This window comes from Hylobates moloch, unplaced genomic scaffold, assembly GCF_009828535.3.
Source record: "Hylobates moloch isolate HMO894 unplaced genomic scaffold, HMol_V3 SCAFFOLD_12, whole genome shotgun sequence".
Classification (NCBI taxonomy): domain Eukaryota; kingdom Metazoa; phylum Chordata; class Mammalia; order Primates; family Hylobatidae; genus Hylobates; species Hylobates moloch.
In genome coordinates, this window is record NW_026652287.1 from 105,187,291 (window position 1) to 105,207,183 (window position 19,893).

At 45.7% G+C, this 19,893-nt stretch overlaps 1 protein-coding gene across 7 annotated transcripts in view; it reads right to left on the bottom strand.

The window, feature by feature from the left end:
* Positions 1-5,752: 5,752 nt before the first annotated feature.
* ZNF329 (zinc finger protein 329) overlaps positions 5,753-19,893 on the bottom strand; it is a 30,529-nt gene continuing 16,388 nt past the window's right edge. For 6 of the 7 annotated variants that reach the window (XM_058425457.1, XM_058425455.1, XM_058425456.1 and 3 more), the window contains one exon: positions 5,753-8,924. In XM_058425457.1, the coding sequence (XP_058281440.1) occupies positions 7,291-8,916 (1,626 nt within the window). In that variant the 5' untranslated portion in view covers positions 8,917-8,924 and the 3' untranslated portion in view covers positions 5,753-7,290. Of the gene's footprint in view, positions 8,925-10,183; positions 10,511-19,893 lie in introns of those variants that run through there. The other variant, XM_058425453.1, reaches the window with a different exon arrangement.

A 19,893-nucleotide genomic window follows, 5' to 3' on the forward strand; every position in this document is an offset into this window, starting at 1 on the left:
AGTATACAGTTAGCCCTCCGTATGCATGGGTTCCACATTTGTAGATTCAACCAACTTTGGATTGAAAGTATTTGAAAAAACACTGCATCTGTACTGAGTGTGTGCAGACTTTTTTCCTCATCATTACCTCCTAAATAATACAGTATAAAAATTACAAAGTATTTACATTGTATTAGGGAACATAAGTAATCTAAACATTACTATTTTTTTTTTTTTGAGATGGAGTCTCACTCTGCCTCCCAGGCTGGAGTGCAGTGGCATGATCTTGGCTCACTGCAGCCTCCACCTCCCAGGTTCAAGTGATTCTCCTGCCTCAACCTCTCTAGTAGCTGGGATTACAGGTGCACGCTACCACACCCAGCTAATTTTTGTATTTTTAGTAGAGATGGGGTTTTGCCATGTTGTCCAGGCTGGTCTTGAACTCCTGACCTCAGGTGATCTGCCCGCCTTGGCCTCCCAAAGTGTTGGGATTACAGGCTTGAGCCACTGCGCCCAGCCTAGACATTACTTAAAGTACACTGGAAGATGTGTGTAGATTATATGAAAATACACACCATCTTATATGAGGGACTTGAGCATCATCCAATTTGGTGTCTGAGGGCAGTTTTGGAATCAATCTCCCACAGAAATGGAGGGACAACTGTATATATGGTTTGGTGTCATAAGACGTTTTAGGCATCCACCATGGTACTGGAATGTATCCCCCTTGGATTTGGTAGGGAGGACTACTACATGTTCATTACAGCAGTGATTCCTGCTAATTTGAGAAAAGTGTATTTTTTATTATTTCATTTCATTTTGTAGAGATACGGTCTCTGTCTGTTGCCCAGGCTGGTCCCAAACTCCTGGACTCAAGTGATCCTTCCATCTCAGCCTCCTGAAGTCCTGGGATTACAGGTGTGAGCCATAGTGCCCAGCCTAGGAAAATCTTAAGAGGAATACAATTCACACAAAACCATGGGGCTCATACCAATATCATAGTTGACACCACTTCTTCAGAATGCTTACTCTCTGGCCACAACTGGTCAGGGGATGAGTCCATCCCAGAATCTGAAAGGTGGAACCAAGAGGTGGAGATGCTGCTGACACTAACACTGCAACACCTGCATATTTTACTTGAGAGCTGCAGACACCAAAGTGAAGTGCCCAGCCTGGGCGTTCCTGACAGTCCACTAGGGACTTGTGTCTTATGATACACACATTTCTACAGAGACACAAATCTGTAACTTATAACTGTACATATCCTGGGAATGTAAGACTTTTCCCCCCAGTAATGGGGCTCATTCTTTTGAAAGTATGAACAAGAAATCTATACACTTAAGCCTTGGCACAGCTCACACCTGGGCTGGATAACTCTGCTGTGGGGGCCATCGTGAGCCTTGTAGGATGTTTAGCAGCAGCCCCAGCCTCCACCTGCCAGATGCCACCTTTCATTATGACCACCCACATGTCTCCATATGTCCCCTTGGGGCAAAATTGCCCCTGGATGAGAACCACTGCTCACAGTGAATAGATCCACATGTTCAAGTGCACCCACACCATGGGATATTACACAGCACTGAGGAGAAACCACAGCTGCCTGCAGCAACATGGATGAATCTAACCTATACAATGTTGTGCAAGAGGCAGGCATCTAATTCCATTCATACAAACACATGGTGAGGCGGGCTTTTTCCAGAAGCTACTACAGAGGGGCTTGGGAGGCCAGACTCAACTCCAGCTTGGACAAGAACAAGTGAGGGCTTAAAGCTGAGAAGCAGCAGGGTGTCTGGAGGATGAAAAATTACTAAGTGCAAACCTCAGGGATAAGGGGTGAATTCTTGCCAGGCCAACTCAAGGGAAGTTTTCCTAAAGGCAGGCCAAGGGAAGAAGACATTGAAGGTGGGGGACAAGGAATTTGATCAGATATCAAGAGGAAGGGGAAGATTTTTTGCTAACATGACTTAGTAGGATTATGTATTAGTCCATTCTCACACTGCTATAAAGGACTACCTGAGACTGGGTAATTTATGAAGAAAAGAAGTTTCATTGACTCACAGTTCCACAGGCTGTACAGGAAGCATGGCTGGAAGGCCTCAAGAAATTTACCATCATGACAGAGGGTGGGGAAGCAAGCACATCTTACTGTGGCAGAGCGAGTGGAGTGGGGAGTGCTACACACTTTTAAACAACCAGGTCTCATGAAAACTCACTCACTATCATGAAAACAGCAAAAGGGGAAATCCACCCCCATGATACAATCACCTCCCACCAGGTCTGTCCCCAACACTGGGAATTACAATTCGACATGAGATTTTGGCAGAAACACAGAGCTAACCCATATCATTCTATCCCTGTCCCACCCCTAAATCTCATATTCTTCTCATATGGCAAAATGCAATCATGCCTTCCCAACAGTCCCCCAAAGTCTTAACTCATTCCAGCATTAAATCAAAAGTGCAAGTCCAAAGACTCATCTGAGACAAGGCAAGTCCCTTTCACCTATGAGCCTGTAAAATCAAAAGCAAGTGAGTTACTTCCAAGGTACAATGGAGGGTACAGGCATTGGGTAAATTCCCCTATTCCAAAAGGGAGAAATTGGTCAGAACAAAGGGGCTACAGGCCCCATGCAAGTCTGAATACCAGGAGGGCAGTCATTAAATATTTAAGCTCCAAAATAATCTTCTTTGACTCCATGTCTCACATCCAGGTCACACTGATGCAAGGGCTGGGCTCCCAAGGCCTTGGGCACTCCACTCCTGTGGCAATGCAGGGTACAGCCCCTGTGGCTGCTTTCACAGGCTGGTATTGAGTGCTTGTGGTTTTTCCAGGCACACGCTGCAAACTAACGGTGGACCTACCATTCTGGAGTCTGGAGGATGATGACCCTCTTCTCACAGCTCCACTAGGCAGTGCCTGAGTGGGGACTCCGTGTGGGGTTCCAACCCCACATTTCCTCCATCCTACTGCATTAGTAGAGGTTCTCCACGAGGGCTCCACCCATGCAGCAGACTTCTGCCTGGACGTCCAGGTGTTCCCATACATCCTCTGAAATCTAGGCAGAGGCTCCCAAACTTCAACTCTTGCCTTCTGTGCACCCACAGGTCCAATACCACATGGAAGCTGCCAAGGCTTGGGACTTGCACCCTCTGAAGCAATGGACCAAGCTGTACATTGGCCCCTTTTAGCCACAGTTAGAACTGAAGCAGCTGGGATGCAGGATGCCAAGTCTTGAGGATGCACAGAGCAGTGGGGCCCTGGACCCTGGCCCACAAAACCATTTTTCTCTCCTAGGCCTCCAGGCTTGTGATGGGAGGGGCTGCTGTGAAGGTCTCTGAAATGCCCTGCAGGCATTTTGCTCATTATCTTGGCTATTAACATTCAGCTCTTCTTTACTTATGTACATTTCTGCAGCCTTTGATTCCTGCCAGAAAATGGGCAGCAAATTTTCAAAACTTTCATGCTCTGCTTCCAGTTTAAATATAAGTTATAGTTTTAGGCCATTTCTTTGATTATGCAATTGAGTGCAGACTTTTAGGAGCAGCCAGGTGACCTCTCCAACACTGCTGCTTAGAAATTTATTCTGCCAGACACTCTAAATAATCTTTCTCAAGCTCAAGTTGTCTCTCACAGATCTCTAGAGCAGGAGCACAATGCTGCCAGTCTTTTTGCTAAAGCACAGCGAGAGTGACCTTTATTTCAGTTACCAGTAAGTTCCTCATCTCCATCTGAGACCACCACAGCCCAGACTTCACTGTCCATATTATTAGCATTTTGGTCACAACCATTTAAGTCTCTAGGAAGTTCCACACTTTCCCTCAACTTCCTGTCTTCTTCTGATCCCTTCAAACTGTTCCAACATCTGCACATTACCCAGTTCCAAAGTAGCTTCAGGTATCTTTATAGCAGTGCCCCACTCCTGTTACCAACTTTCTGTATTAGTCCATTCTCACACTGCTATAAGGAACTACCTAAGATTGGGTAATTTATGAAGAAAAGAGGTTTAATTGGCTCACGATTCCACAGGCTGTACATGAAGCATAGCTGGGAGGCCTCAGGAAACTTACAGTCATGGCAGAAGGTAAAGAAGTAAGCATGTCTTACCATGGCAGAGCAGGAAAGAGGGTGAATGAAGAAGGAAGTGCTACACATTTTTAAACAAGCAGGTCTCATATGAACTCACTATCATAACAGCAAGGAGGAAATCTGCCCCCATGATCCATTCATCTCCCACCAGGTCCCTCCCCTAACAGTAGGAATTACAATTTGACATGAGATTTGGGTGGGGACACAGAGCCAAACCGTATCAGATTCTGTTTTGAGACAGGGTCTTGCCCCATTATCCAGCCCATAGTGCAGTGGTGTGATCACGGCTCACTGTAGCCTCAAACTCCCAGGCTTAAGAGATTCTTCTGCCTTCTTCCCGACTCTCCCTCCTGAGAAGCTGGAACTAAAGGCACATGCCATCACACCTGGCTAATTTTTACATTACTATTTGCAGAGACGGGGGTCTTGCTATGTTGCCCAGGCTGGTCTTGAACTCCTAGGCTCAAGCAATCTTCCTGCCTCAGCCTCCCGAAGTGGTGAAATTACAGGTGTGAGCCACTGTGCCCATCCAAACATCTTGCTCAAACTGGATCCTACAAGGAAAGGGAGAAGCCCAAGGTCAGAGGGCTCAGGGGATCTTGATTTAAGTTGGGTCAAGGAGAGTCTGCAGTGCACTTTTCTGTATGTGGGCTATACTCAAACGCAACTCTCTGGAGAACACAAGTCAGCCTGGTCCCCTTTCATCCATCACCACACCCTGGGACACAGCACCATCCCATCCTGACTCCAGAGGGTTCAACAAGGGTCCCCGCTGGTCCTCCATGCCCATGCACCTCTCACCATGAGATCACCATATCCGAATGTGTGTGGGGGGGCTTTATTTCTCTAAATGCTCTTTCAGGGCCACTCTTCCCTTCTTCACTCCATGCCTCCATTACCTACCTACTCATTCCTCTCTCAGGACTGGCTGCCCACCCTTCCCATGACACAGCTAACAGAGGCATACCAAGGTTGGCTGCCTCATGGGAGACAGCAAGTGCCATGGAGGCCATAGCTGATGCCAGACAAAAGAGAAGACACACATGGAAGGAGGCATGGCTGCTTGAAGCCCCCCACGAGCTGGCCTGAGGGTCCGGACCTCAGAATACCAGCACCATGGAGACACCAGGTCACATACACATGAACCTTGATCCAGCTAATACAATGGGCCTGGCTGACCCCAGTCCTGGACTGACTCATCACTAATCTTCACTATCGTCACAGCTGTCCCTTCTCCCAGGAGAGGAAATTGTCTAGAGGCAAAATCCAAAAGGGATCCACACATGGCGCTTCAAGGCTGTGTCATCCACCTTGACTGGCTTTCACTTGGCCAGCACTGCACTGCCTCGGAAGGGCCACTCGAAAGTCATCCCAAATTTTCTACAGGCTTCCTGTTCTCCATTCTCTGGGACTCACTCTCTCTTCTACACTGACACCCCCTTATAACCCAAGTCCCAAAGAAGGAAGTTATTCTCATGCCCTGGGCTTTGGGATGCTGATTCCAGAGATGCTACTGCCCAATGCCCCTCCATCCACACTTACAGCTTCCCTGTTGCCCTGATCCAGTCCCTACTACTAAAGGTCCAGAGAAACCCCAAATTAACCTCCTTTTGGTTTCACTTTTTAATTTATTACCAAATTATTATGCCAACAAGTATCTGTAACAGAGAAAAAATATGATACAAAATTCCAGACCCCAAAGAAAACCACATTTTATTTCTCCATCATCCACTTTCAACATACATCCATATGTGCACATATTTTTACATGGCTGGAATAATAGTAAATCTTCTATTTGATGCCCCCTTTTGCCATATTATAAACATTTTCAACATGGCAATAAAACCTTTATAATGGTTCACAGTGGATGAATTAGAAGCATCCTAAATGAACAACCATGGAGGTAGTGGTGGGGTGATAACATAAACATAATAACTCAGTATTTTTGCTTCAACAACTAAAGCAACAAACCACATCTGTTAGAAGCAGCCCTTTCCATCTTAGCACAAGCTTGTTTCAGTCTTTTTTTTTTTTTTTTTTTTTTGAGATGGAGTCTCGCTCTGTCACCCAGGCTGGAGTGCAGTGGTGCGATCTTAGCTCACTGCAACCTCCACCTCCCAGGTTCAAGCAATTCTCCTGCCTCAGCTTCCCAAGTAGCTGGGATTACAGGCACACACCACTATGCCCAGCTAATTTTGGGTATTTTTGGTAGAGATGGGGTTTCACCATGCTGGCCAGGCTGGTCTTGAACTCCTCGGCCTCCCAAAGTGCTGGGATTACAGGCGTGAGCCACCAGGTCTGGCCTGCTTGTTTCAGTCTTAAGAGGAACGACTTCATTGTTCATTCACAGGTAATTTATTCACCTAGTTTGCCCTCCTGCAATGAGTCCTCAGCATTATTGCAGGAGTATAATGCAGACATACATTCAAACAGGAAAATCTCACATTCTGTGGTGTGTGCAGTACAGCATTGTGTGGACTCTCTCATTGTACACCTTTGTTGATACAGAAAACACAGTAAGAGCCCCTGCCAAAGCCTCTCTTTCTGATTACACTTAAAAAGGTTGATTCAGGCCGGGCAGTGTCACACACCTGTAATCCCAACACTTTGGGAGGCCGAGGTGGGTGGATCATGAGGTCAGGAGTTCAAGACCAGCTTGGCCAAAATAGTGAAACTCTTGTCTCTACTAAAAATACAAAAATTAGCCAGGCCTGGTGGCAGGCACCTGTAATCCTAGCTACTTGGGAGGCTGAGGCAGGAGAACTGCTTGAACCTGGGAGGCAGAGGTTGCTGTGAGTGGAGATCATGCCACTGCACAGTGAGACTCTGTCTGGAAAAAAAAAAAATGTTGACTCAGTGTTTGCTTATGTACAAGGTGGAAACTGCCTACTACAGGGCTCTTCATTCCAATCATGTTCTGAATGCATTCACAGGCTCTCTCTGTGGGAAGTGTCACCCCCATGTTTGCACGTTTCATTCCAGTGTGTGTGCTGTCATGTTTGGTACAGACTGAATCATCCCCAAAGACTTTTCTGCCCTCATCCTAAGTTGTCTCCCGAGTTCCCCAATGAGCAGACTTAACAGTGTGGCTCAGCAATGTCTCACATTCTTCACTGGATAGCTTAAAGGATTCTTTTCTACTGACCAGAGAGGAGTCAGATCTAAGACACGCCTCCTAAACACAGGAGTGAGAGAGGACTGGGAGACTCATGTGGCCCCCAACCATTAGGATTCCATGGGTTGCTCTCCCAGGTGTGCTCTTTGATGTCGAACAAGGGATGAGCTCTTTTGGAACGTTTTTCCACACTGAGGACACTGGCTGGGACCCTCCCTGCTATGGAGTCTCTGATGTACTGCCAGGTGAGAGTTCTGCTTGAAGGACTTCCCACATTCTGGACACTGATATGGGGTCTCCTTAGTGTGAATTCTCTGGTGCTTGGTCAGACAGGAGCTGTCCCTGAAGGCTTTGCCACACTGATTACACTCATAGGGCTTCTCACCAGTATGAGTCCTCTGGTGCCTAATGAGGCCAGCGATATTCCTGAAAAGTTTCTGACACTGGTTGCAGCCATAGGGCTTCTCACCAGTATGAATCCTCTGGTGCCTGATGAGGTATGCACTCTCAATGAAAGTCTTGCCACATTCTTTACATTCATAGGGTTTCTCCCCGGAATGGATCTTTTGATGCACAATGAGGTGAGAGTTTCTGTTGAAGGATTTCCCACACTCTGCACACTCAAAGGGCTTTTCTCCAGTGTGAGTCCTCTCATGCTGGGTGAGGTACGAGCCATCCCGGAAAGCCTTTCCACATTTGCTACACTCATAGGGCTTCTCACCGGTGTGGATTCTGAGATGCACTGTAAGGTGGGAGATGTCAGTGAAGGGTTTCCCGCATTCATTACATCTATATGGTTTTTCCCCTGTATGAGTTCTTTGGTGCAAAATTAAGGATGAATTTCGGTTGAAGGTTTTTCCACACTCCAGGCATTCATAAGGTTTCTCGCCTGTGTGAATTCTCTGGTGCTGCGTCAGAGCTGACCCATCACTGAAAGCTTTCCCACATTTACTGCATTCGTAGGGCTTCTCTCCTGTGTGGATCCTTTGATGCACAATCAGGTTGTAGTTCTTGGAGAAGGACTTTCCACACTCATTACAAGTATAAGGCTTCTCTCCGGTGTGAGTTCGGTGATGCAAAACAAGAGAAGAGTTCCGTTTGAAGCATTTGCCACATTCAGTACATCTATATTGTTTCTCGCCAGGGAGATTTCTCTGGTTTTCATTAAGCGATGAGCTCAGGGTAAAGATGTCCTCAAAATTCTTACCTTCATACAGTTTCTTGCCTCTTTTCATTATTTTTTGATGACCAAGAGAGGTAAAATGATTAAAAGACTTAACACTTTCAGGGTATTTGTAGGGCTTCTCTCTGACTGGATTTCTTCCATGAATAACTTCCATGGAATGGCTGAAGGCTTTTCCACAGGCATCGCTGTCACCAGTTCTCTTACCTGCATAACTTTTAGGATAGCTGGGTAAGGCGGGGTCACAATCCAGACCACTAACATTTGAGTCAGGTGCATGGAAACCATTTGTTGCCAGAACTCTCTGAGATGGTGGAAGGTCTGACCTTGCAATCAACTGCTCCCCCAAACCAGGATATTCACAAATTGCTTCCTGAGTCCCTGGTTTCTCCAGAGTTAAAGCTGATTGCCTCAAGTGTCCCTCCTGGTTCTCACAGTCCCAACCATCACCTAAACTGGACAAGCAGGGAACTTCCCTTCTGAATCTTTCCATTTCTACATCACAGGGTACTTCTCTCTCAGGAAAATTCCGAGTTGTCATTTTCAATCTCATATCCCAAACTGCAAAAAGAAGAAAAATGCAGACTTAGGTATATGAAGCTTTATCTGTAAGAGAAACAGACAATGATGATGGGCTAGGTGTGAAGATGTGTATTTTTTTACTTGTTTTCTTTTAAATTCAAATTTATACAAGGAAGAGGTAAAATCATAGCCAAGGAATGGAACCAAGAACAGATTCAAAAAGAGCCATGTAGCATTTTCATCTTCCTAGAGAGCAGGCAGGAGGAATGGTCCTCGGGATAAATCATCACCAAAAGGATTAGTTTGAGATGTGAGACCAGAGGCCAAACATCCCTGCTCCCCCTAGAATTCCATCCCAGCCACTGCATTCTTGTCCCTGTCATGCACTGCCCATCAGTACACATTGCCAAAGCTCTGACTTCACAACGAGCTTACAACAGCACTGAAGGAGCAGTTCTCACCCCAGCTCTGTCATCAAGGTTCTGCATTCATGATAGGACAAAGCACAGGACTGGTGACCTAAAAGTTCTGGGTCTAAGTCTTAGAACTGTCAATGACCTGGCGGGGCACAGTGGTTCACACCTGTAATTACAGCACTTTGGGAAGCAGAGGCGGGTTGATCATTTGAAGTCAGGAGTTCAAGACCAGCCTGACCAACATGGTGAAACACCGTCTCTACTAAAAATACAAAAAAATCAGCCAGGCATGGTGGCACATGCCTGTAGTCCCAGCTACTCTGGAGGCTGAGGCAGGAGAATGACTTCAACCCAGTAGGCAGAGGTTGCAGTGAGCTGATATCGCACCACTGCACTCCAGCCTGGGCGGCAGAGTGAGACTCCATCTCAAAAAACAAAACAAAACAAAACAAAAACTGTCAAAGACTGCCCTGCATGGTTGGTATAAAAACTGGATCATGTCGCTGGGCACAGTGGTCATGCCTGTAATCCCAGCACTTTGGGAGGCCAAGGTGGGCAGATCACAAGGTCAGGAGATTGAGACCATTCTGGCTAACATGGTGAAACCCCGTCTCTACTAAAAAAATACAAACAATTAGCCGGGCGTGGTGGCAGGCGCCTGTATTCTCAGCTACTCGGGAGGCTGAGGCAGGAGAATGGTGTGAACCCAGGAGGCGGAGCTTGCAGTGAGCCGAGATCGTGCCACTGCACTCTAGCCTGGGCAACAGAGCAAGACTCTGTCTCAAAAAAAAAACAACAAAAAAAAACTGGATCATGTACGAAGCAGTCTCCAAGGCTAGGGGATGAAGGGCATTCTGTAAATGGCTGCATGTGTCTTCATACATATCAATCTTCCTGTCACCATCCTTGTCCACTCAGACTTCACAACATTAAGACAACTGGTTGTCCATTCATTCATTCATTCAGTGGGATTGGGTCTCACTCTGTCATCCAGGCTAAAGTGCAGTGGTGTGATCTTGGTTCACTGAAGCCTCAATCTCAAAAACTTCAAGCAATTATCCCACCTCGGCCTCCCAAAATGCTGCAAATACAGGAATGAGCCACTGTGCCCAGCCTTCTTTCTATTTTTTAAGGTAAAATGAAAATAGACCCTTGCCTCAGAATACATACATACATATATGTCTACATTCTAGGCAATTTAAATATATATACATGTATATGTGTATATATATGTGTGTGTGTGTGCGTGTATTTAAATTTCAGAAGGATACAGGCTGCAACATAAAAGTCAAAGTTTAAATAATGTAGTATGCCTTCATAAGTGTGGCAGACTTTGATCCAACAAAACTTAACCAAAAAAACCATATGGCCAAGCATTGGGGGTCATGCCTGTGATCCCAGCACTCTGAGAGGCTGCAGTGGGAGTTATCACTTGAGCCCACACAGAAGGCTGAGGCTGCAATGAGCTGTAATTGTGCCACTGCATTCCAGATTGGGCAAAAGAGACAATGTCTTACAAACAAAAAACAAAAAATAAAAAACAGACAAGGATTAACAAGTCTGATATCAGCATTCAAATTTTCCATCCAATAAAAGACACAATAAGAGACAAAATCCAAGTGGCAGATAGAGAGAAAATGAGACTTAAAAGCACAAAGAATTACTGCCCAAGAGCTATAGAGGATTCTTACAGAACAGCACATCCAAAGAAAAAAAATGGGCAAAGTAATCAAAGATGCACTTCGTGAAGGGAAAAGAGAAATGTCCTGAAAACATCAGCTGGGCGTGGTGGCTCACGCCTGTAATCCCAGCACTTTGGGAGGCTGAGGCGGGTGGACCACAAGGTCAGGAGATCGAGACCATCCTGGCTGACATGGTGAAACCCTGTCTCTATTAAAAATACAAAAAATTAGCCAGGCATGGTGGCGGGCGCCTGTAGTCTTGGGAGGCTGAGGCAGGAGAATGGCGTGAACCCAGGAGGCAGAGCTTGCAGTGAGCCGAGATTGCGCCACTGCACTCCAGCCTGGGTGACAGGGCGAGACTCTGTCTCAAAAAAAAAAAAAAAAAAGAAATGTCAATATTTATTTTCTCATTCTATCATTCAGGCAATTCCAAACTGCGACTTTAAGAACACAAAACATGCACATTTCATGTGAGTAAAAATAAAATGAAGTACGATAATATAAAGCTTTGGTAAGTCACATGGGAAGAGGGCTTGGAAAGTGGTCAGCGTGCTTGGCAGGGTACCTTAGTGGCAGCTGTGAAAACATAAACTGGGGCAGGCGCGGTGGCTCACGCCTATAATCCCAGTACTTTGGGAGGCTGAGGTGGGTGGATCACCTGAGCTCAGGAGTTCGAGACCAGCCTGGCTAACATGGTGAAACCCCATCTCCACTAAAATACAAAAATTAGGCCAGGCACAGTGGCTCACGCCTGTAATCCCAGCACTTTGGGAGGCCGAGGCACGTGGATCACCTGAGGTCAGGAGTTCAAGACCAGCCTGGGCAACTATGTCTCTACCAAAAATACAAAAATTAGCTGGACGCGGTGGCACATGCATGTAATCCCAGCTACTCGGGAGGCTGAGGTAGGAGAATCACTTGAGCCCAGGAGGCGGAGGTTGCAGTGAGACAAGATTATACCATTACACTCCAGCCTGGGTGACACAGCGAGACTCCGTCTGAAAAAAAAAAAAAAAGAAAACATAAATTAGGTATATTCTACCACCCAGCAGTTCCACTGGTAGGTATCTCAGAGTCAGAAAGCTGGATAAATGAACATCAATCCATACCCACGTAGACAGATGGTCTTTTTCTTTTTTTTTTTTTGAGACAGCGTCTTGCACTGTCACCCAGGCTGGAGTGCAGTGGTGCAATCTCAGCTCACAGCAAGCTCCGCCTCTCGGGTTATGCCATTCTCCTGCCTCAGCCTCCCCAGTAGCTGGGACTACAGGTGTCTGCCACCATGCCCGGCTAATTTTTTGTACTTTTAGTAGAGACGGGGTTTCACTATGTTAGCCAGGATGGTCTCGAGCTCCTGACCTCGTGATCCGCCTGCCTCAGCCTCCCAAAGTGCTGGGATTACAGGCATGAGCCACTGCGCCCAGCCAATAGATGGTCTTAAAGGCCAGCAGGGAGAAAAGAAACCACCAGTGAATGACGAAAATTATTACAACAGATCACTTAATAGAAAAACTGGAAACCCAAAGGTAATGGAAGGCTACTTTCAAAGCACTGAAGGAAAACTCTATCAGTCACACTATCGTTCAAGAGCAAGGGTGAGATAAAGACTGTTTCAGAGGCTGGCTGTGGTGGCTCATGCCTGTAATCTCAACACTTTGGTAGGCCAAGGTGGATGGGTCACTTGAGCCCAAGAGTCTGAGACCAGCCTGGGCAACATGGTGAAACCCCATCCCTACAAAAGATACAAAAATTAGCAGGGTGTGGTGGCATGCGCCTGTTAGTCCCAGCTACTTGGGAAGCTGAGGTAGGAGAATTGCTTGAGCTCTGGGGGTTGAGGCTGTGGTGAGCTATGATTCACTCCAGCCTGGACAACAGTGAGACTCTGTCTCAAAAAAAAAAAAAAAAAAAAAAATTCAGAAAAGCAAAAGCAGAGTTCATTTCCAAGGATACTAGCCAGAGGAATTAGAAAAAAACTCCGTCCCTACAAAAACACAAAAATTAGCCAGGCATGGTGGCACATGCCTGTAATCCCAGCTACTCAGGAGGCTGAAGCAGGAGAATTGCTTGAACCTGGGAGACAGAGGTTGCAGTGAGCCAAGATCGCGCCACTGAACTCCAGCCTGGGCAACAGAGTGAGACTCTATCTCAAAAAACAAACAAATAAACAATCAAACAACAACAAAAAAACACAGAGCAAAGCCAGCTAGGTTTGTAGGAAGAAAACAGCAAATCTAAGCATAGTGGGAAATTTTATTTATCTGTTTTTTGAGGTTTTTTTCCTGATCAAATAGCTCAGATTATATTTAAATTTTAAAAAACGTTTTAATGTAATTGTTTAATTTTTATAATGGGGGTCTCAGTATGTTGCCCAGGCTGGCCTCAAACTCCAGAGCACAAGCGATCCTCCTGCCTCAGCTTCATGAGTAGCTGGGACTATAGGCACATGCCACTGCAACCAGCCATAGTGGGAGGTTTTATTTTATTTATTTAATTTTTTTTTTTTTTGAGACGGAGTCTCACTCTTGTCGCCAAGGCTAGAGTGCAGTGGCACGATCTCGGCTCATTGCAACCTCTACCTCCCGGGTTCAAGCAATTCTCCTGCCTCAGCCTCCCGAGGAGATGGGATTACAGGTGCCCACCACTACGCCCAGCTAATTTTTGTATTTTTAGTAGAGACGGGTTTCACCACATTGACCAGGCTGGTCTCGAACGCTTGGCCTCAGGTGATCCGCCTGCCTCAGCCCCCCAAAGTGCTGGGATTACAGGCATGAGCCACTGCGCCCGGCAGGTGGGAGGTTTTAATGAACCTCTTTTAGAAATGAAAATGCAGAAGAATGGAAAAGAGTTATGCAGGACAGAATGTAGTTAGCCAATCTGATCACACAGCTGGATGAAAATCTACGTACAAATTAGAATAAAATGCTTTCTTTCTAAGCACAAGTGGAACATTTGCTAACACTGACCAGGTCAAAGAAAAAGTTCAACAAAGCCCAAACTACAGCCTCTTGACTTCGAGGCAGCAAGTTAAAAGCCAGTAACAGAAAGAAAACCAAATACAATAAAACAGCGAGTAAAGCAAACCCCTATTTATTTGGAAAACTAAAAACTTGTTTCTCAGTAATTGACAGATCAAAGAGAAAACTTGACAGAAATTACAAAACACCTAGAACAGGCCAGGCGCGGTGGCTCATGCCTTGTAATCCCAGCACTTTGGGGGGCAGAGGCAGGTGGATCACGAGGTCAGGAGTACAAGACCAGCCTGGCCAATATAGTGAAACCCTATATCTACTAAAAATACAAAAATTAGCCAGGCATGGTGGTACGTGCCTGTAGTCCCAGCTACTTGGGAGGCTAAGGCAGGAGAATCGCTTGAACCTGGGAGGCAGAGGTTGCAGTCAGCTGAGATCATGCCACTGACTCCAGTCTGGGTGACAGAGCGAGACTACACCTCAAAAAAAAAAAAAGAAAAAAAAGAAAAGGAAAACACCTACAACTACACAATGATGAAAACAGCACATCTCAAAACATGTGGCAAATGAGAATGCAGAATGCAGCTAACAGTTCCTAGACTGAAAATGCTGGTCTTTAATGCCTATATTCTAAAAAGAAGGCTAGGTCAGGCATGGTGGCTCACACCTGTAATCCTAGAACTTTTAGAGGCTAAGGCAGGGATATCACTTGAAGCCAGGAGTTTGAAACCAGCCTGATTATCATAGTAAGACTGTGCCTCTATGAAAGAAAAAAAACGCTGGGTGTGGTGGTGTCATTCGCCTTTAGTCCCAGGTAGTTGGGAAGCTGAGGCAGGAATAGCACTTGAGCCCAGAGGTTCAGGAGTTCAAGGCTGCAGTAAGTCATGATCGTATCACTGCACTCCAGCCTGGGTGACAGAGTAAGAAAGACTGTCTCAAAAAAAAAAAAAGAAAGAAAAAAAAAAAGGACTAAAGATGAAGTTACTGTGGGTCCTGAAGCTGCAGATGGCAGCAAGTCAACAGCCATGGTGGTCTCCGAGGCTGCCCACAGATTTTCTTGGGCCATCGCTGATGGGTTCTATGTATCATTGAAATGAATGGCAATAACACATTCTGGGATGTGGTTAACGCATGGTGCCCTCAGAATGGTCTTGTTCGCTTCACTATATGACTGATGATCCTCCAACAATAAACAACCTACTGCTTGTAAACTCATTGGACAAGCCATAAACTCAAAGTGAAAGACACTCCAGAACAATATGTACCTTATTCCACCACTAGAAAGAAGATTCAGGAGTAAGTCCCTCCTTCAACACCTTGTAAGTACAGATAATAAAAAACAGTTTAAACATTTAAAAAATGGGACTTTTTATGTAGTTGTACCTTTAGGGCTCACCATTAACTTGATTATTACTGACTAAAAGAAAAGAAGATTGAAGACGAGTGATCTCACTGTTCAATTTACAACTTATGGGAAAGAACTATGGACTAACCCAATGGGAGGTAGAAGGAAAATGTTAATAAAAATCACAGCAGAGGCCGGGCGCAGCGGCTCACGCCTATAATCCCAGCACTGTGGGAGGCCGAGGCGGGAGGATCACCTGAGGTCAGGCATTCGAGACCAGCCTGATCAACAAGGTGACACCTCGTCTCTACTAAAAACATAAAAATTAGCCAGGCATGGTGGCAGGTGCCTGTAGTGCCAGCTACTCGGGAGGCTGAGACAGGAGAATCACTTGAACCCAGGAGGCGGAGGTTGCAGTGAGCCGAGATCACACCACTGCACTCTAGCCTGGGTGACAGAGCAAGACTGTCTCGGGGGAAAACAAAAATCGCAGCAGAAATTATGGAAATTAAAAAAAAGAAACTAGTTGAGAAAATGAAGAAAACCAAGTCTGTCATTTGAAAAGACAAATGAAAGAGACCGTTAAAAAACAGCAAGAAAAAGGCCAGATATGGTGGCTCATACCTGTAATCCCAACACTTTGGGAGGCTAAGGCAGGTGGACTGCTGGAGGTCAGGAGTTTGAGACCACCCTGGGCAACATAGCAAGACCCCACCTCTACAAAAAAAAAAAAAGCCAGCCATGCTGGTATGCACCTGTGGTCCCAGCTACTTGGGAAGCTGAGTGAGGTGGGACGATCACTTGAGCCTGGGGGTCAGAGGTTGCAGTGAACGGAGAGAGCGCCACTTCACTCCAGCCTAGCTGACAGAGCAAGACCCTGTCTCAATAAATAAATAAAATTTTTTAAAAAGCAAAAATGAACACATAAGTGATACTAATTGTCAGACAAGGGTTTAACTAACAGTGTAAGGTTAACAAAATGGCAAAGTTGGATTTATCCTAAGAACGTAAGGACTAGGAAACATTGGAACATCTATTAATACAATTCCCCATATTATCAGATTAAAGTAGAAGACAGCTCCCTTACACCTTATCCCAACACATTCAGAAAGTAATATGAGAAAATCTCACCAAGACTCATGATCAAAATACTCTCAGATTCAAGTAATAGATCTTTTATCTCAATAAACTCAAAAAGTACTTTAAGGAAACCTCAGACTCCTAAGGAAAATTCTTCATAATTACGGTCACAGGGAATTAATGTGAACATCACACCTTAAAACATCAGAAAAAAGGAAATATCAGAATCATTTACTTTCAAGTCCAGGCCAAGGCCTTAGACACTTGCTATGTGCACAGCATTCAGCAGTGATGTCGAATTACTGGGGCCAGCCAGCAGGAGGACCATGCTCCCAGCTGTCACCCCTGGATGCTGCAAGGACCTCTCCTGTGGAAAGGGCTCCTGAAGCTGCCGCATGACATGTTTCCTGTTCTGAACCTTCTGGATAGACTGGGACCTGGCATGGTCTGTGGCCATGCTGTGAAAACAAGGGACTTGAAAGCACCTCCCTGCAGGTTTGTGAAGGGAGGATGCACATGTACAGTTAAAAGAAATAAAATAGGCCGGGTGCAGTGGCTCACGCCTGTAATCCCAGCACTTTGGGAGGCTGAGGCAGGCTGATCACATGAGGCCAGGAGTTTGAGAACAGCCTGGCAGACATGGCAAAACCCCATCTCCAGTAAATATACAAAAATTAGCTGGGCATGGTGGTGCACATCTGTAATCCCAGCTACTCGGGAGGTTGAGGCACAACAATCGCTTCACCTAGGAGGTGGAGGAGACACAGCAAGACTGTCTCAAATTTTTTAAAAAAGTAAAAAAGAAAATAAAAGATGAGATAAATCAGACATATACAGGGTGATATCATTTATGGAATTTTTTCAGACACACAAAATATTCTCTTAGAAATAAAAATATAACGATACCTTGGCAAGACACCAACCAAGGCTGTGATTACGTCTCTCCTGGGGGTAGGGAGGCTAACTCGCCTTGAGGAACAAAAGGAATGTCCATTTCATCTATAACAGATACTTCCTTTGTTGAAATAAAACTTAAACACCACCAAGAAAGTGAAAACACAACACACCAAATGGGAGAAAATATTTATATTATGTGTATCTAGAATATAAAAAACTCTTACAATTCAATAATAAAAAGACAAAAACCCAATTTTTAGAAATGGGCAAAGGATCTTGTCTTAGTCTGGGCTGCTACAACAAATAGACTGGGTGGCTTAAACAACAGAAATCTATTTCTCACAGTTCTGGAGGCTAGGAAATCCAAAATCAGTGTGTCACCATGCTTGGTTCTGGTGAGGGTCCTCTTCCTGGTTTGCAGATGGCCACCTTCTCAGTGTGCCTTCACAGGGCACAGCAGGAAGCAGGAGCTCCTGAGAGCTCTCCTGTCTCCTCTTATAAGAGCACTGATTTCACTCAAAAAGGTTCTACCCTCGTGACCTAATTACCTCCCACAGGCCTCATCTCCAAATACCATCACAGTGGGGATAAGGCATCAATATACAAATTTTGAGTGGACACGACATTCACCCCATAGGAGTTCTGAATAGATATTTCCCCAAAGAAGTCATACAAATGGCCAATGAGCACATGAAATGATGATCAATATCATTAGGTATTAGGGAAATGCTGATCAAAACCACAGTGAGATACCACTTTACACTCACCAGTATGTTCAATATTTAAAAACAAACAAAAACAGTAACAAGTATTGGCAAGGATATGGAAAAACTGGAACCTTCTCACTGCCGGTGCAAATGTAAAACAGTGTAGCTACGGCAGGGTGCGGTGGCTCACGCTTGTAATCCCAGCACTTTGGGAGGCCGAGGCGGGCGGATCACGAGGTCAGGAGATCGAGACCACCGTGAAACCCCGTCTTTACTAAAAATACAAAAAAAATTAGCCGGGCGTGGTGGCGGGCGCCTGTAGTCCCAGTTACTCGGAGAGGCTGAGGCAGGAGAATGGCGTGAACCCAGGAGGCGGAGCTTGCAGTGAGCCGAGATCGCACCACTGCACTCCAGCCTGGGTGACAGAGTGAGACTCTGTCTCAAAAAAAAAAAAAAAAAAAAAAAAAACAGTGTAGCTACTTTGGAAACCAGTCTGATGATTCTCAAAAAGGAAAATACGGAGTTGTCATATGATCCAGCTATTCCACTGCTATGGTTTGGATACGGTTTGCTTGTCCACACCAAATCTCATGCTGAAATTTAATCCCTACTGTGGTGGTGCTGGGGCATGCAGCCTATCAGGAGGGGTTTGGGTCATGGAGGTGGAACCCACATGAATGGCCTGGTGCTGTTCTCATGGTAGTGAGTTCTCGCTCTCGAGACTGGATCGGTTCTGGGGGAAATGAATTAGTGCCCCTAGAATTGTATTGATTCTTCACATAGACTTAGGGCTTTAGAATTTAAAGAATTATATGGATATTTAATATTACCAGTAAATTTAGAGTGCACTACAAAACAGATTATAAACCGTGCACATTACAAAAAAATTTACTCAAAATGGATCAGCCTAAACATGAAAGCTAAAACTCTAAAACTCTTTTTTTTTTTGAGACAGAGTCTTGCTCTGTTGCCGAGGCTGGAGTGCAGCGGCATGATCTCGGTTCTCTGCAAGCTCCGCCTCCTGGGTTCACACCATTCTCCTGCTTCAGCCTCCAGAGTAGCTGGGACTACAGGCACCCGCCACCACGCCTGGCTGATTTTTTGTATATTTTTTAGTGGAGACGGGGTTTCACCATGTTGGCCAGGATGGTCTCGATCTCCTGACCTCGTGATCCGCCTGCCTCGGCCTCCCAAAGTGCTGGGATTACAGGCGTGAGCCACCACGCCCAGCCCTTTTTTTCTTTCTTAAGAGACAGGGTCTCACTCTCTTGTCCAGCCTAAACTGCAAGGTGCAATCAAGGCTCAACACAGTCTCAATCTCCTGGGCTCAAGTGATCTTCCCACCTCAGCTTCCTGAGTAGCTGGGACCACAGGTGCACACCATCACACATAATTTTTTTTTTTTTTTTTTAAGACAGAATCTCACTCTGTCTCAGGCTGGAGTACAGTGGCATGATCTCAGCTCACTGTGCAACCTCCACCTCCTGCACTCAAGCGATTCTCTTGCCTTGGCCTCCTAAGTGGCACACGCCCCCATGCCCGGCTAATTTTTGTATTTTTAGTAGACAGGGTTTCACCATGTTGGCCACGCTGGTTCCAAACTCCTAACCTCAAGGGATCTGCATGCCTCAGCCTCCCAAAGTGCTGGGATTACAGACGTGAGCCACCACACCCAGCCTAAATTTTTCTTTTTTTTTTTGGTAGAGATGAGGTCTCACTATATGGGCCAGGCTGGTCTTGAACTCCTGGGCTCAAGCAGTCCTCCCACCTCAGCCTTCCAAAGTGCTGGGATTACAGTTGTGAGCCACCACGCCTGGCTTAACACTCTCTTTTTTTTTCTGAGACAGAGTCTTGCTGTGTTGCCCAGACTGAAGTGCAGTGGAGCGATCTCAGCTCACTGCAACCTCCTCCT